The following is an 18,347-nucleotide window of genomic DNA, read 5'->3' on the forward strand; positions in this document are numbered from 1 at the left end:
TAGGTAGTAGGTGGACAAGCTAGGGAGTTGAAAGATATTAAGGAAACGATCGTTTTGGTGGATTTATGCAGCACTAACTGACTAACAGGTTCTTGGCAAAATGTTGAAATATGTGGCCATTTATGCAATTGCATGAACGCATTACACATGAGACTGACCAGAAGGAAACAGTCTAAGGGCTTTGGGAAGTCTTTACTGCCTGGCACGCCGTGGAATATTCCTGTGGTTGGTTAATAAGTGTAACCAGTCCATTAGGAGTATTCTTATTGGGGCAGTCCCTAAAGAAAGAGAAGCATAGCAGCTTCAGAGAGTGTTTCAGTAGGCTGAACCCAGGTCACAAGGGAGTTTCTTCAAAAAGGAGAGCAGATTTAGCATGCAGGGAGAGTACCTGCAGGGTTAGGAGTATGTCACGAGGAAATTTCTGGGTGCTGTAATGTAGCATGCAAGTCCCTCATATAATAATAATTTGACACATTACTTAAGGGAAGGAATCTAAGTACAAGACTCAAACTTAGTTCCTCATTTCCAAGTCAGGAGGAGTTTTGAGCATTGCAGAACAAGTGCTACATCTATTGAGACAGAGGTTCATGATGATCTTCGAGTACCCTGAGAATGACTCCAGTGCCACGTTGATGGATTCCAGAGAAAGCTGCATCCCAGGGCCGGCTTTAGGCCGATTCTCGTGAAGCGGGCGCCACGCCTAAGAGGGCCCTGCAGCGTCCAGAAGAGGGGGCCCCGCAAGATAAGACAACTGCTGCCAAGGAAGAACCTTCCACCGAAGTGCCACCGGAAACAGCAGCAACTGATTGAGCTGCTGCCAAAGGCGGCATTTTGGCAGCAGCTCTTTCGAATCAAGCCCTGCACATCCTAAAGCCGGCCCTGCTGCATCCATCCCCATTAGGCAAGAATGTTGAGAGGAATAAAGGAATGGAAAACAGATATTTGGAGAACCCTGGAAGAATGTGCAGAAGGGGCAGAGGTTTTAGATTGTATGAATTACATATTTCTTGTGAAATAGGAGAATATGTCAAATGTACTTGTCTGGGACTCATTGTAACACAGTGCAATGTATATTTTTTGTTATGCTCCTATTACTATGTTGGCAAACTTGTCATATTTTTATTCCAGGTCTAGCCCGACACACAGATGGTCTGTGGCCCTCTGAAAACACACTAGAATTGGAAGATGAAAGTTTAGATAGCAGCAGTGACCTTACAGTTTCTGTGAGTGAAGAGGATCAGATAATAAACACAGTTGAACAACAGCAGAGCCTAGGAGATATGGATTGTAAGATGGCCTTAAAATCAATGAACTCAGAACAAGAAAAAGAAACCTTATCCACAAAAGAACATTTTTCTTTGCAAACAGTAAACCGCCATACGACAGATGAAGACTCTTCGGCTAATTCAGCAACAAGAGAGTAAGCCATTAAATATTTTCTCACTATGATTATTTAGTTAGGACTTTTTTCTGGAGATTGTCCTATTGACAATCTGTATTACTGTAAAATATGTATATGAATATGCAGCTTTCTTGGCTCCTACATGCAGACATTTTAATGAGGGTCTATTTTTTGTGATTAATTAACTTTTTGAAACACCTCAAACAATTTGAGATGCCTGTTTCTATAATTTCCATTAAATGGAGATGTCATACTGTTTTTCTTATTTTAGTATATCAGTTCAGTTGGATAATAGAAATAACTCACTGAACAGTACATTTCATGGTAATTTGAATTTTTCAGGCGGTTAAACTCCCTGGGTATTCAACCTCACAACTTAAAGCAACACCTGAGAGGTGTGCAACTACATCTTAGAAATGCATTGTTTGTTCTCTGTGTAATTCTATTTAGATACTTTTTATGGCCTCCATCACTGTAGTATCAATGTGTCTTTCAATCATTAATGGCTTTTATCCTCACAACACACCCATGTGAGGTAGGGAAGCATGATCACCATTTTACACGGCAGGGTGGGAGACTGGGGCACAAGTATATTAAAGGATTTGCCCAAGGTCAAAAAGGAAACCTGTGCCAGAGCCTGAATCTGTTGTCTCTTGTATCATATCTTGTGGTTGACTCGCTTCACCCTGATGGAGCACTTTGCTGTAAACCAATAGGAATATCACTCCTTCTGCACTGTGAACCTTTGATCTCACAAAGCTTTGTCTCTCTGAGGTCCTGACCAGCTTGTTATGTGGCTCTTCCATTCTGCTTGCCTCTTCAGCTGCATTCCTGTAGGGATGGCCCTTCCGCACTCTCCTCCCAGCTCTTTCCCACCTCCTCCTTCATCTGGATGTGCCTTTTACTGCTGCTAGTCTGCCTGGCTCCTGTTGCAAGGCTTCTTGCCCACATATTCTTTCCTTTTCCTTGCTTTTCCACTTGCTGGCTTTCCTTCTTTTTGCTCCTCCTAGTCCCTAGCTGCAAAGGTTCTCCCTGTTGCCTGCTTGATTGTACCCACTCTTCTCCAGTGGCTGCCTGCCATTTACCTGCCTTGCCAGCTTTCCAGTATTCTTCCTCTCTTCCTCCTCTCGCTCAATACTGCTCAGCCTCCTTACTGTTCTGGATCCCAACAGCCTCCCAGTGGCCATTATCAGGATAAGCCACCCTCATAAATACATACATTCCTCTGTTTCTACTGCCCACCTGACGTCTCCACTTGTCTTCCAGATGGTGCTACCTGTCTGATTTTTTTTCCTCCTTCATCCTTGAACAGTTCACATGCAAAATGTTTAGGACTGATGTGGTTAAACATATTCAGGTGGTGATTAGAGGCATGTGAGCTAGTATAGAAATAAAAACTGTTATATTAGGTTGGGGAGAAGACTATGTAGCCAAGAAAAATAGCATTTGTTGTCCAACAAGAATGAATGAGGCTTATATCGTTTTTTCAACCAATCTCCCTACTGGTCATTTATCTATTTGGTCTTTTGTCTTTTTAACATGTTTAACATATCTCTGCTATTTTTAATACACCTCTACCTCAATATAATGCTGTCCTTGGGAGCCACAAAATCTTACCGTGTTATAGGTGAAACCGTGTTATATTGAACTTGCTTTGATCCACTGGCATGCGCAGGCCCGCCTCCTCCCGGAGCACTACTTTACCGCCTTATATCCAAATTCATGTTATATTGGGTGGTGTTATATCGAGGTAGCGATGTAGATGCACGTGCACATATAGCCTTATTAGAGAATAATTTCAGTAATGGTTCATATTTTAATAGATGACAAATAAGCAGAAAACCACAAATATCCATTAAAATACATTTCTGCAACTGTATCATTTTAGTTTTTCAAACCATGTGTTGGACTATTGCTTACTACAGAAACATCTAATTTACATCTAAATAGCTTTTATAGAGTTTTCCTTTTGTTTAACACCTGTTAATCTTAGCACTTCATAAGAAAGTTGTATAGAGTGGTTGATTTTGCTAGAAAAGTCAGAGTTGAACAGTGGGAATGTAACCTTTTGTCCTGTCCCTATAGATTTTAGAGGCTTTCAGCTGCTGAAATAAACTGATGGAAAATATTGCATGTTCTTAAGCCTGGATAAATTAGAGGGAAGATTTCATTGTTCTCGTTATCTCTGGCATTTGACTCAAAGCTTAAAGTGGGTAATAGCCTCTAAAGCTGTCAAGTCTTAGTTTTTCAAGGTCATAAAAATGTGATCACAGTTGATCCATTACTACAGGAATTATACAGATTTTATTTTGCTTTTGTTTTTGAAAATTTAAAATACAAAATATTTGCATCTGGGAAAGAGCCTATGGAGCAAGAGGTAGTTTCTTCATAGTTAATTTTGTAAGTAGGAAGCATTTAAACCCCACTGCCCTCTTAGTCACTCAAATTCAGACTTTAATGTTTTGATATTCTTCAGAGTAACTCTCAAATGGAAAGAGATTTTTCACAAAGTTTTAAAATGATTAATAAATGAGTTTGTGATACAAATAGCCTCTGTAAAAAATATAACCTCTTTTTGAAATGTGGTCTGAAGATGTGACATTTATTACTGTTCTTCTACCCTACAAATATTTTGTTGTAAACTAGTCAAACTTTCCATATAGTTATTAAAACAAACAAACAAAGAACACCAGTGCACAGGTTGTATTTGAAGAAATTAGGTTGTTATTGAGCATAATTTTAATGATTGGGTATTGAACTGAAATGGTTCTAGTTTGGGCTGTCAGTCTCTTTGTATCTTTGTTAATTCTTAAGCATGGTATTGTGACAGCAGTGCCACCTCTACCATTTATCACTTACCTCTGGGTTCATGAGTATACTTTGAGTTACTATTGGTTAAAAGTAGTAAGGGTGTGTGTGGAAAGGAAATCACAGAGACAGACTATTTTGAGGCCGATGTTTCACTGAATTAAAAACAAAACAAAAATCTTTACTGCACATCAGCAAGTCCACTGGTTTTGAGGTGACATTATCTGCATCCAACTTAGTGGGGAACAGTGGAGCATCCTCAGTTAAATTTTCAATGTTTGTTTGTTGTGCAAATATATTTTGTAAAAAGTCATTTTTTTTCCCCAAATGAGTCTTTTAGCTTACTGTGAGTTATTACAATGCTGTTACAAACTGCTTAAAGTATGATTTTTATCTTGGATACACTGACAAGCTGTTACCTGTGGAAATACATGAGTGATGTTGCTATGATAACAGTTTTTTTTGAAAGCTTGTAATCTAGTTTAAGAAAGCAGACATATTCACTACTTTCCTAAACAGCTGAATGCGTCAATTTTGATGTTCAAGTTGTTAAAATTAATAAAATATAAAAAGTAGTGAGCTTAATTTATAGGATCAACTGATGAATGAGTTTCTCTCTTCATCTGCCAGAGTGTGACAGTGCACATATGTTTAAAATATTCCACCATAAATTCAACCTATATTGTGGGAACCAAATAGGAGAGATGAGTAGTCTGTTCTTTGCACCTGTTCATTTCTTGGCCTCTCTGCTGAGTCTGCCAACAAGTGCTCTAGATTTTGCTAATTTTGGTTGTAGTTTTTGTGATGTCACCTTGTTTATTGTGATTGGTACTTAGACCTGTAATTCATTTCACGTAAAGTACTGAACAGTTATCATATAACAGCGGCTGTTCTCTTCTGATTTGTAATAGATTTGAACCAGTGAACTAGAAGCAAAAAGCTCCATATCTTTATTTTTTTTTTTCATTCCTCACAGCTATCTAGTCTCTATTTAAAGGGCTAAAAAACCAAAACCAAAAACCCCCAGAGTATTAGTGCATAGAAAGATGATGACTATTTTAAGGCCTATGTTGTGGGGGGGAGGGGAGACGGAGCTCTTGCCAGCGCTGTTTCAGCTGCATTGAAGAGGACTTAGCACAGATGGATTGTGCATTACAAAATGTAACACATAATTCAAGCTGTCAGCTTAATCAGACTGTTTCCAGGAAGCAACCTGTAAAAGAGAAGGACCCCTTGTTTGCTGACCTCTGATCCATAGCCTGCTGCAGATTGTCATACATTTTGTTTCTCTTTATGTTGGTGTCCCTTCCTTCCCCTTCTTTTTCTTATTGTATTCCCTTCAAGTGGCACCCTGGAAAGACCACCCAGAGGTAGTAAAACAATAAGAAATGAGCTGGCCACTAACATACAGGTTTTGTAAGATTTTAGTAAAAGAAAAAGTACAGTTTAACTACATATGTGATTTCTGGTATTGCTGTATGTATTACAAGTCCAAAAACTGCATGCACAGCTGTTTAAATTTAATTTTTCTTTGTAGTGGAAGACAGGGCTCTTGTATTTTTGAGAACAAGCAGAGCTTACAAAGTTTAGTGAGAACATATTGCAGCTTTATATATGAAGGACTTATACCATCATTGCAAAGTGAACAAAGCATAATAAACTGTTATATATTATAAAAACCTTGATTTGGCTACCAGACTTCTTAGAGCTTGTAGCCCAGCTGTGTTGTTGCTTCGTGGAGTTCTTCTGTTGAAACTCCTTAACAAAGGAGGCCGTCTGAAATCAAAATCTGAATGGCTCTTTACACCTCTGTAAAAGGATTAGCAATGCTGCATTGTTACAATGTTTAAATCTTAATTTGCATCATTATAGAGGTGTAGCTTCATCAAATCCCTGGTAGGTCCCAGTTATGTTTTTGGACCTGTAGGTGGTCACTAAATTTATTCTGTTAGTGGAGGTAAAGGAATTAAATTGCTCATTGTGTCAGTAATTTTAAGAAATTATCTCAGGATCTAATTGACTTTGGATAGTTTAAATGCTATTGCAGATTATTACTATATATTTGTTGTTTCATGTAGTTGCAAGATGTGTCCTATACATAGGAAGGGGATGTATGTATATTGCTATGGAGTTTCTACATATATCACTTAAAGAATTTCCATTTGGATTTACAGGAACATGTTTTCACTATAGATTGGCCCAAGCTACAAAGCTGAGATCTGGATTTTGAAAGCTGCCGTCCCATTGTTCCAGCAGCACTCAGATCTGAAGTTTCAATTCAGGCCTGTCTCTGGTTTTAATATATATGAGCATCATATGGTCTGTGCAAGGGATGTTTAAAAACTGAAACTGTTGTATTACTTTCCTTTGGGAGAAAATAGTCTAGTAAAGTGGTTCTCAACCAGGAGTCCGGGGCCCCCTGGAGGGGCGTTAGCAGGTTTCAGGGAATCTGCTAAGCAGGGCCAGTGCTAGTCGCTGGAGCCCAGGACAGAAAGCCGAGGTTGCCCCACATGGGGCAGAAGCCTGGGGAACCTGAGCCTCATCACCAGGGGTTGAAGCCGAAGCCTGAGCAATGTAGGTTTGCAGGGTCCCCGTGCAGTTGCCCCATTTGCTACCCCTTAATGCCAGCCTGGGCTTTTATACACCAAAAAACAGTTGTTATGGCACAGGTGTGCCATGGAGTTTTTATAGCATGTTGCGGAGTCCTTAGAAAGAAAAAGATTGAGAACCTCTGGTCTCATAGAAAGTACAAATAACATGTTTGTAACCACTTTGTATGAAAACCAGATTAATTTTTTTAACCTTTTAAGAAAAAATTAACACGTAGATACTATAGACTCATACGTATAAAGTTCATATGGTAACAGGGAAAGATGATCAGAGTTTAAAGAAAACCAAGAAATTTTATTGTGTTCGGGAGTCAACTTCACAGGCAGTTTCATTATGGCAGATGCCAGTAGAACCCGCTACAGCTAAAGGCAACCTGCAAGGGAAATAGAGGGCTTGTGCTCTTTTGTTCTTTATGAAGTGTTTTAAAAAAGATGCATGTGTGTGTATATATGTGTGTATATATATGATCAGATGATCATATATGTAATGTACATGCTTTTTTCTGTTATTAAAGGTTCAGGTTCTAACTGGCAGACTGGTTGAATAACAAGTAAAGTATTTACATCACAAAAGTCAAGAGAATGAAAGATGAGCAAAGAGTGAAAGAGAGTTAAATACTTTGTGAACACCTATGTAACTTCAACATCAAAAAATGTTCTGGAGAAGAGATGCCTTTACATTCAGCGCTCTCACATCTTCAGATAAAGAACAAGAGGTCACAAAATACATGTTCTGAGCCTTCTGGTGCAGTAGTTCTCAACCTTTTTGGACTCAGGACCCATTGGTAGACATTGGTGGCCTGCTGCAACCCAGTAAATAGCTTTAGTGCAAAAAACACCTGGCTCACTAAATATTTTTTACCATGATCTATAATATATATGTTAACCTAATAGGTACTAAATAAGTATACTGTGCGTACCAGAGCAATGGGTCCTATACCACGGGCCTGGTTGAGCTTGGCGCTCTACTCCGGACATTGTGACCTGGTGCATGGGATCACAATGGAATTCACTCAAATTTGGCCTGGCTGGACCCCCATCATCATGACAGCAATGCAGTTGAACCCAACCTGAGTGGTGCTACAACCCCGTGCGCTATGTCGCAACATCTGGAGTGGCGAGCCGAGCCCAGCCAGCCATTTGGATCAGAGAGTCACCACTGCAGGGTCAGTGTGAGGCCTTCCACATGCCCCTTTGACGTATTCTGGCAACTCAATTATGGATTGTGATCCCTGGGTTCCTCCAGTTAAATCAGGGAAGACCGGAGTTTACATTCCAGATATTCCTAGAGTAAAAACCAACCAACCAAAAACACACACAGGAAGAGAAAATATCTCTTTAATCTCAGCCTTTCTGGCCTTTTCTTACACGTCATAAAGAAGCAGAGAGCACAACGCCATTCCGTAAAAATACTTAGCAGGCCATACTTAAAGTTGCAGTGCATTTTCTATTTTAACCCCTTTGCAGAGGCACTCATAGCTTTCTGAAATATTCACTTCTGGGGCTGAAATGTTGTGTGCTGCCTCACTTTTCAAAGAGGATGTGCTTCTGTGTGTATGTGTATGTAAAAGGATAAGCTAAGTCCATTCCTTTCAGCCATTTTTGAGTAAAAGAGTGTGGAAAAAATACACTTTAGCCGTATAAAAAAAAAAAAAATTCTGGTGTGTTTTTGACCATGATTCGAGAAAGTTGTGAAAGGTGAAATTTGACATGGAAATAGTCCCTCGTTAAGGATTAGCCTGTGGTTTTGGTTTGGGGGAAAGGAAGGATTAATTTGTCAAAGTTATTGTGTTGGTGAGTGGGATATATTACCCTCTCTCACAAGTGCTTGATACTGTGTATCTTTGCTAGTCCTGACCCGTGTTCATCTACTCCCCCATTTGAAATAAACACCAAAAGGCACCTCTCTACATCAAAGGCAGTAAACAAATTTGGTGTTTGTAGGACAAGCCATTTTGGAGACGAGGTGGGCTGAAAAAAGTTAAGAAAACTTCCAAAAAGTCAATAAGAGGTGAATATTTTTTTAAACACTGCGAGTAAGATTTCCAAAAGCTCTTGGCGTTGGCCTAGCTCTGATCCCATTGAAGTGAGTGGTAAATTGAAAATCACATTCCATGGCTGTAAAACTCCTTTTCTGATACTTTATTTTGCCAAACATCCCAGTAGTGTGTGTTTGAAAGAGATACTAATTCCTCCCCTATCTCTGCCACTCTTTCTCAAAGGGCTAGAACATTTTGCAGTTAATGGGGGAAAACAGTATTTAACCCTCTCCTACCCCTTTACTACTTTTTCCCCTCACCCCTAAGCCCTTGTTTTATATTTTTCCTGCTCATATATATTTGTTTCTCTGCTTATTGATCTGCCTTTACATGTGGAGGATCGTTAGCTTGAGGTTTCTTGTGGATAAAGGGGAGGTCAGGAAGACAACATATATCAGGAAGTGCAAATGTGCCCTGCCATCTTGTTGCCAGTTTCACTGACCGTGGTAGCCATTGAAGTCTTTGTGAAGCGCTCTGTCATCTGTGGATGAGAAATGCTGTATAGGCATAAAAGGATTATGGATTATAGATTTTGATTCTGGGTTATAATTATGGATTCTTATTCCTTATGTGGTCAAATCTACAGCAGTCTCCGAAAACTAGAGCAAAATACTGATTTCTGTGAAGTTGGCAGGAACACAAAGACAGCCCCTGAAAACAAGAACATGCATTCACCCTAATTAAAAATAAAACACACATTGGTGCTATTGAAACATGGCGTCCAAAGTGTACTGAGACAACTGGCAGAAATGTAAAAGAATTGTTGGAGTTCAAGATTTCTTTTTCTTTTTCTACAGAGCTACAGCAATATTGTTTTTGCTGAAAGGTAATTCTCAGTTTCACTAGCAATATAAATGTAGATTTAGCACTTTTCAAAAAAGCTGTTTATGTCATATTCTCTTTCATATCTGTTTTTCCACTTACCGTACTCATTTACTTTATTTTGGGAGTCTGTCTGAGTTCTGTCTTTTTTGTCAAGACTTTTAGCTTTTTTGTAAACCTCTTAGTGTGAGTGAAAGATTTAAATAAGGATACAAATCAAAATATTTTAGAATTTGCTTAAAGGCAAACTCTATCTAAATGTATACATATGTTTGACTTGTGCTCAGTAGAATTCAGTTTTAAAAGCTTTAAAGCATTGTTTGTTATCTGTCTTCAGGGATTGTTTGTCATTTGAAGGATTCTCCCATTTACTCCAGTTCATAGAAGATTTGGTGGCGAAAGCAGCACCTGAATGCTTGACTTTATACCAAAGTGAAACCATAAGTTCGGCAGAAATGAAGAAGCTAATAAGGTTGGTGCAACTTTCATTTGTTCTACACCAACAGAACTCTAAATTTAAAAGTAGAAATTAGAAATGGATAGTAGTTGCTCTTCCCCAGTCTCATCTCATTTGTACTGGCCTTTTGCTTTAGTGTCCCTAGCTGTAACATCTATAAATAAAATTTTCTTTAAATTGTTTGTTGCCTACTAGCTTGGAATTTGGCTCTGGTGACTGGAAGCTGTTTCCCCTGGCAGCTGTTCAGTGATCTTTGAGCTATAAACTGGTGGTCTCTGGTCTTCATTCTGTTGATAAAAAGGAGCAAAGAGAGAAGGACCTCCTCCAATCTGACATCTACAGTAGTTAACAAAAAAACACACTTCTGATGTCAGCAAAAAGCTGAAATATGACTTTAGGAACCCCGGCCCACCAAATAATTTTAATAAATAAGGGCTCTACTCAGCCTACATGTTCAGAGGTTACTCTAGCCCTTGGAAATGGCCATTAGTGCTGGGATTAGTGTAAAAAGTGATGATACCACATTCTTCTTTCTGGGTTGGCAGCAGAAAATGCACCAAAAGCCAAACAGTAATGAAGAATGTATGTATATAGTGGTATGATATTATCCTGTGCCTGTCTGCAGCTATGAAACACATCGTTTGGCACCTCACTATGTCTACAAAAGCAGGCATTGGGAGTGAAAGGTCTTTATTGTATTTATTAAAGATAGGCATCTTTAATTAAATGCTGCCATAAAAAAGATCTGTTTATTTTAGGGAGTCATAAGGAAGGTTTCCAAAACAAGTTAGAATTATTTGCCCGTACAATGGGTATAATTAGAAATAGTTTCCTGCATCAAAATGGTATTTACCTTCACTGTGGCAGCTCCAGTATTCCCTATGCTTATAACTATATTTAAGAACATAAGAGTGATGATACTGAGTCAGACCAATGATCCATCTAGCTCAGTGTCCTCTTGTCTTCTGACAGTGGCCAGTGCCAGGTCTTCAAAGAATGAACAGAACAAGGCAATTGAGTGGTGCATCCCCGATCATCCAGTACCTGCTTCTGGCAGTCAGAGGTTTAGGGACACTCAGAACATGGGGTTGCTTCCCTGATCATCTTGGTTAATAGCCACTGATGGACCCGTCCTCCATGAATTTACCTAATTCTTTTTTTAACTTAGTTTTACTTTTTGGCCATCACAACATCCCCTGGGAACAGGCTGACTATGCATTGTGTGAAGAAATACTTCCTTGTGTTTATTTTAAACCTGTTGCCTTGTTAATTTCATTGGACAACGCCTTGTTCTTATGTTATGCAAAGTGGTAAATAAAACATATTTATTCATTTTCTCCATTCATGATTTTATAGATCTCTATCAGATCCCGCCCCCACAGTCATCTCTTTTCCAAGCTGAACAGTCCCAGTCTTCTTACTGTCTCCTCATATGGAAGCTGTTCGATACCCGTAATCAGTTTTGTTGCGCTTATTTGTAGTTTTTCCAATTCTAATGTATCTTTTTTTGAGAGGGGGCAATCAGAACTGCATGTCTTTCAACACGTGGATGTACCATAGATTTATATAGTAGTGTTATATTTGCTGTCTTATTGTTCATCTGTTTCCTAGTGGTTCCTAACACTGTTTGCTTTTTTGACTACCTCTGCACAATGAGTGGATGTTTTCAGAGAACTATCCACAAGATTTTTGAGTGGTTGCAGCTAATTTAGACCCCATCATTTTGTATATATAGTTGGGATTATGTTTTCCAATGTGCATTACTTCCTGTTTATCAACATTGAATTTCTTCTGCCATTTTGTAGCCCAATCACCCAGTTTTGTGAGATCTCTTTGTAACTCTTCGCAGTCAGCCTTGGACTTAACCGTCTTGAATAATTTTGAATTGCCTGCAAACTTTGCCATCTGACAGCTTACCCTTTTTTCTAGATCATTTATGAATATGTTGAACAGCACTGGTTCCAGTACAGATCCCTGCAGGACCCTGCTATTTACCTGTCTCCACTGTAAAAACTGACCATTTATTCCTACCCTTTGTTTCCTATCCTGTAACCAGTTACTGATCCATGAGAGGACCTTTCCTCTTATCCCATGACTGCCTACTTTGCTTAAGAGTCTTTGGTGAGAGACCTTGTCAAAGGCTTTCTGAAGTATACTATATCCACTGAATCACCTTTGTCCACACACTTGTTGACCCCCTCAAAGAGTTCTAAGAAATTGGTGAGACATGATTTCCCTTTGTAAAAGCCATATTGACTCTTCCTCAACATATTGTGTTCATCTATGTGTCTGATAATTCTGTTCTTTACTGTAGGTTCAACCAAATTGCCTGGTACTGAAGTTAGGCTTACCAGCCTGTAATTGCCAGGATCACCTCTGGAGCCTTTTTTAGAATTAATGTTACATTAGCAATCTGCCAATCAGCTGGTACAAAGGCTGATTTAAGCTAGCGGTTCTCAACCTTTCCTGAGTACTGTACCCATTTCAGGAGCCTGATCTGTTTTGCATACCCCAAGTTTCACCTTACTTTGAAAACAACTTGCTTTCAAAATCAGACATAAAAATACAAGTGTCGCAGCTTGCTATTATTGAAAAATGGTTGACTTTCTCATTTTTACAAAATAATTATAAAATAAATCATTTGGAAAATAAATATTGTACTTACATTTCAGTGTATAGTATATAGAACAGTATAAACAGGTCATTATCTATATGCAATTTTAGTTTGTACTGACTTTGCCAGTGCTTTTTATGTAGACTATTGTAAAACTAGATAAACATCTAAATGGCTTAATGTACCTCCTGGAAGACCTCTGTGTACCCCCACTGGGGATGTGTACCCCTGGTTGAGAACCATTGATTTAAGCAATAGGTTACGTAGCAGAATTAGTAGTTCTTCAATTTCATATTTTAGGTCCTTCAGGACTGTTGAGTCATATTATCTGGTCCTATGACTTATTACTGTTTAATTTATCAGTTTAACTACTGTTGATGTCGAGGCCCCAGTCCTGCTAACACTTACGCACATTCTTAACTTTATGAATGTGAATAGGCCCATTGACTTCAGTGGCACTATTCATATGCATAAAGTTAAGCACGCTTGTAAGTGTTTGCATGGTCCCACTGCAACAGAGGGTATTGAAATTTGTGTTGTTTCAATCTTAATAGTTTGCATCCAGTCTTTTATCTCCAAAAAAAACAGCTGGTGGGTATATTTTATTGCATCCAGGATTCACAAAACTGTCATTGCAAGAACTAGTCTTGATTATAATCAACAATATAAAACTTTACCTTTTTAAAGATTGGTTGATAGGTTAGTTTAGCTCACCTGGAATATTCATGTGGTGTTTCTTGTCATGTGAATAATTATTTTTCAGGTGTCATATCCACAGCCAAAGGGCATTAAGGAGTTAAAAAGTTGGATTTGATCCCTGGGTTTTTTAAACAAAATCTTTTTCTAACTACATCGCTCTATTTTATGTCTTTGTCAAGAGACATTGTCATGGCTGCATTTTTATGTCTAGATTATATTACTGATTATTATTCCATAAGCCATGAGAATTATTGCAGATTCTATATCCAAACCTATTTTAGCTGTTTGACTGGGCTTAAATAAACATTTCATGCAGCACCTGTTTTATTTTATAGCTTTTGTAATCAAACTGGCAATTTGAAAGAGGAAGACCTTGAGGCATGTGAAGCAGTTGTCCTTCATCAGCTTCAGGGATTGTTGCAGAACACATTGAGTGGATGCCTCTTACCTGAGAAAACACTTAATGACAGAGGTAGATCTACGGATGAAAAGCAACTCAGGTATCATAGTCACAAAACTAATGCAATCATACAATTAATGTTCTTACTCTTAATTTGTTTCTGAATGTTTCACGAAAAGAAAGCAAAATATAGATCAAATCCTGAGTGACATTAAAATTTCAGAATTCTAAGAGGTGATCTACACACACTTCAATATCAGCCATGTGATTCAAGGATTCTAAATTAGCAGATTAAGCTGATTTTTTTTACTAGTCAGTTTTTAAAATCACTTCATTTGAGCTTTTCTCACTAAAAGGTTGTACACCTATTTGCTTTTTACATGTAAAGTGTAAAGTTTTTTTCTCGTTTTAAATGAGACATTATATAGATTTAGCTCTGCCTTCCATTTGCATCGACGAGAGACATGTGGCTAAAATCCACTGGTCAACTTGAAAATGTACCATTAAAATAATCAATTACATGATACACTTCCCTAACCTAGAAAGTAGGTGAACTGACTTTCAGCAGCAGAAAGCTACTCTTTGGTTTGTCTCGTCATCATAGACTCTGCACTGTCAGGGAGAAGACTTGCACTGGATTCCCAGTGTATTGCAGCCCGGGCTGCGAGTTTAGTGAATTTCTCAACAGTGACTCCTTTTGCTGATAGAGGAATAGTATTAAACTTCAAAGGGATTTCATATACATGTCCTTTATTGTTTGAAAGGCGAGTGATTGCAATAGGGAACCACGAGGATGTGGGATATAAATTTGAGGAGTAAATAAGGGTTCTTACAAAGATGCAGAAGATGCATCTTTCTGGAGAGGAGAAGAGGAGGGAAACGCAGCTGCTTCTAACAGGGTGCTCAGTGTCTGGTTTATATGCTGTATCTGAAATACTATACAAAGTATCTTTCTAAAAGCAAGCATACACATACATAATCTGGTAATTCTGTTGAGAGCCCAGGTTGTGAAACACATGGCCAGCACAGAGACGTTTATTTGTGTCCCGGAAAACATGATGCATTATTATAATCTTTCACTTTGCAGTGAAAGTTAGAATTAAATGGTGCAAACTGTTTCAGTTATAAACGTCTGTTTTCATATGTTTATGCTAGTTTTTAATAAAAACACCTTTTTTGGATGAAACTATCTGTTTGCTCTTGGCTTCAAGCTGAATTAGTTTGGAAACTGTGAGGAAAATTCTATCAATCATTTTTGAGTTAAATAGAGGAAATAATAATAGTTTCACTTAAAAAAAACAACAAAACACTTCTTTATTAGACTAGACAATTAAAATTGCCTGAAATTTGAAACTTAATTGGGCATAGCCCTCAATGGTGAATAGTGTCTTTGCTGGATTTGTAAAAAATGGTTTGAAATTTAACAAAGTTATGATCATATTAAAACTTTGTGCTCAGTGTGCTCATTTACAAGTGTGTACTTTCAGGTAGAGTCACTGCACCTGTGTGCTGCGCAGGATGCATGCACTTAAATAAACAGATGAAGGGAATAGCAGTAGGTCTGTTTAGCATCTTCTTATATAAAGATATACCTATCTCCTAGAACTGGAAGGGACCCTGAAAGGTCATCAAGTCCAGCCTCCTGCCTTCACTAGCAAGACCAAGTACTAATTTTGCCAGGGCCGCCCAGAGTATTCAGGGGGCTTGAGATCTTTGGCAGCGGGGGCCCCTAGCTTCGACCGTAATTCGGCGGCGGGGGGGCCTTCCGTCCCAGAGCAGAGGGGGCCCCCGCTGCCAAATTGCCACCAAAGAAGCTCCAGGGGCCTAGGCCCTGAAAGAGTTTTCCGAGGCCCCTGGAGCAAGTGAAAGACCCTGCTCCAGGGGCCCCGAAAAACTCTTGTGGGGGCCCCTGCGGGGCCTGGGGCAAATTGCCCCAGGTGGCCCTGAATTTTGCCCCAGATCCCTAAGTGGCCCCCTCAAGGACTGCATTCACGACCCTGGGGTTAGCAGGCCAATGCTCGAACCACTAAGCTATCCCTCCCCCTAAATTTATATTTTTGACCAGCCTCAAGTCCCTTTTTCATTTTTCTCCTCTCACTCATGCCCCTTCACCCCCCACCCCAATAGAATTTATTTGAATGTGTGATCATGTTTCACAGATATTCAGGCTTTGTATTCCAGCCACAGAAATTTGAAATTCATGGTCCTCCGTTGCTTCGCTGATTGGCCAGTCTTTGTCCTCTCTCCTCCCCAGTTGTGGGTTGGGATTTAATGCCTATTCCTGGTTCCTTTAATGCAGAGGCTGGGATAACTAAATTGAAATTAAAATGGAACTTTATAGGAATGGACCTTAAAGGATGGACAGTTCAAATAAAAAAAAAAAGTAACTTCCCAAGAGAAATTTAACTCTTTCACGATGCTTCTACTGGTCTGTAGCAAGGACAACAGAAATAAAAAATATTAATTAAAGTACTTAACATATTATTATGATTTTGTTTTTAGTATTTAAATATATAGTATAAAATCAACTCTATATATCATGTGACTGAGTTAACATTGCTGGAGGAAACCTTTAGCTTTTGCATTCCCTGATTTTTATTGTAACTGTGAACCTTAATGGTTAATTATTTTGTATATACTATTGTAGAAGTCTAGAATGTTTCCTTTTCATGCACATGCCACAAGGCAGGGGAAGGTTTCATTAGTGAGATCATTTGCTGGCACAGTAACGAAAACAGAACTCCCTCCCCATGCCTTACTCTTACCGTTTTTGCCCTAATCTATAACATGAGTAAAGTTACAGGAATGCTTGTGTTTGCATTATCAGGGCACTTATTAGCAGTGAAGTACCATTCATTTCACAGGATTTAGTTGTCCTTTGGAGACAGATACATCTCTGAGCTCTGATGTATCGTTGCAGGATTTCCGAAGCTGTTTCTCAAATTAATACACCTATAGCATTAAAAGAAACTTGCCTCTTCTTGAATTTGTGAAATGTCTTTAGAACTGGAGCAATTTTTTTTTAAATAATTTTTTTTTACCAGATGTAGTAGGGAATATTTTTCAATATATGGATTATTGTGAAAAATGGAAAAGCCGCTTTTGCTCAAAAATCCCTGTAAGTGTGGATTTTGAAAAAGCTGCTGGAGAAAGAAGTGTTCATTATCAGGCTGCTTAGTAGAGTAAGCAAAGTATTATTAGGGCCAGTTAGTTGCAGAAGCGAAATAGAACTCAAAACCTCCTGGCTCCCAGCACCACACTTAATCCAGTATATCGTGACTAGGAATATTTGTAAAGTGTGTATCGGTGCAGTAGAATGTTGCTAATTTATAGAAATGACTGGAAGATCTATTATGGAACACTGAATTTTGCAAATTACCGAGTAAGATATAAGGGACTAGGGCATAGGTGGTGTGGCCTAGCAATCACAGCTGGGTAGAGGTCCACACATCAGGGATGGTAGTTGGTGGGCGGGGGTCAGAGGAATCATTAGAGCTGGTATTGGGAAGCAAGAGTTGGGGTCAAAGTCAGGCCAGGGTCAGAGACGGGAGACCAGAGGTTGTAGTATTAATAAGAGTGGGACTTTTCAGCTTGGAAAAGAGACGACTAAGGGGGGATATGATAGAGGTCTATAAAATCATGACTGCTGTGAACAAAGTAAATAAGGAAGTTTTATTTACTCTTCTTCGTAACACAAGAACAAGGGGTCACCAAATGAAATGAATAGGCAGCAGGTTTAAAACAAACAAAAGGAAGTATTTTTTCCATACAACACACAGTCAACCTGTGGAGCTCCTTGCCAGAGGATGTTGTGAAGGCCAAGACTATAGCAGGGTTCAAAAAAGAACTAGATAAGTTCATGGAGGACAAGTCCATCAGTGGCTATTAGCCAGGAGGGGTAAGGAATGGTGTCCCCAACTTCTGTTTGCCAGAAGCTGGGAATCGGTGACAGGGGATGGATCACTTGATGATTACCTGTTTGTTCATTCCCTGTAGGGAACCTGGTGTCGGCCACTGTTGGAAGACAGGATACTGGGCTAGCTGGACCTTTGGTCTGACCCAGTGTGGCCGTTCTTACGTTCTTATATGTACCAGGCTAGAACTGGTAGACAGGAATCAGGATCAGAGTCAGGCCGGAGGTAGTGACTGGGGATCATAGGTAGTACTAAGCTATAGTCAGAGTCAGGCTGAGAAAAGAGACCATTGATCAGGAGACCAGATGAGGTCTGGAGTTGCACCAGGCCCCAAATCTGTGGTGTTGACCAGCAAACTCCTTGAGGCACCTTCCAGAGTTAGAATAGGGTTGCTGGCCAACCAGAGGGCTGCAGGATACTGTCATGCTGGGTCCCTTGGGCTGTACTTCCTGCAGCGCCTATTCTCCACAGTGCACCCTGGCTGTGGCTCAGCATGGCCTCCCAGAGGCACTGTGGGAAAGTCAGCCATCCCAAGCTCTGCAGACTCAGGTTCTAGTCCCTACAGCTTTAAGTAAGTGAACAA

General features: G+C 39.3%; 1 protein-coding gene across 1 annotated transcript in view; it reads left to right on the plus strand.

Annotated features, from left to right (window-relative positions):
- KIZ (kizuna centrosomal protein) overlaps positions 1 to 18,347 on the plus strand; it is a 77,886-nt gene that overhangs the window by 22,012 nt on the left and 37,527 nt on the right. Inside the window, exons 5-7 of the mRNA XM_032790842.2 lie at positions 1,129 to 1,420; positions 10,018 to 10,152; positions 13,786 to 13,950. Of these exons, the coding sequence (XP_032646733.2) occupies positions 1,129 to 1,420; positions 10,018 to 10,152; positions 13,786 to 13,950 (592 nt within the window). The remainder of the gene's footprint in view (positions 1 to 1,128; positions 1,421 to 10,017; positions 10,153 to 13,785; positions 13,951 to 18,347) is intronic.

The sequence above is a fragment of the Chelonoidis abingdonii genome, chromosome 3 (genome assembly GCF_003597395.2).
Source record: "Chelonoidis abingdonii isolate Lonesome George chromosome 3, CheloAbing_2.0, whole genome shotgun sequence".
Classification (NCBI taxonomy): domain Eukaryota; kingdom Metazoa; phylum Chordata; order Testudines; family Testudinidae; genus Chelonoidis; species Chelonoidis abingdonii.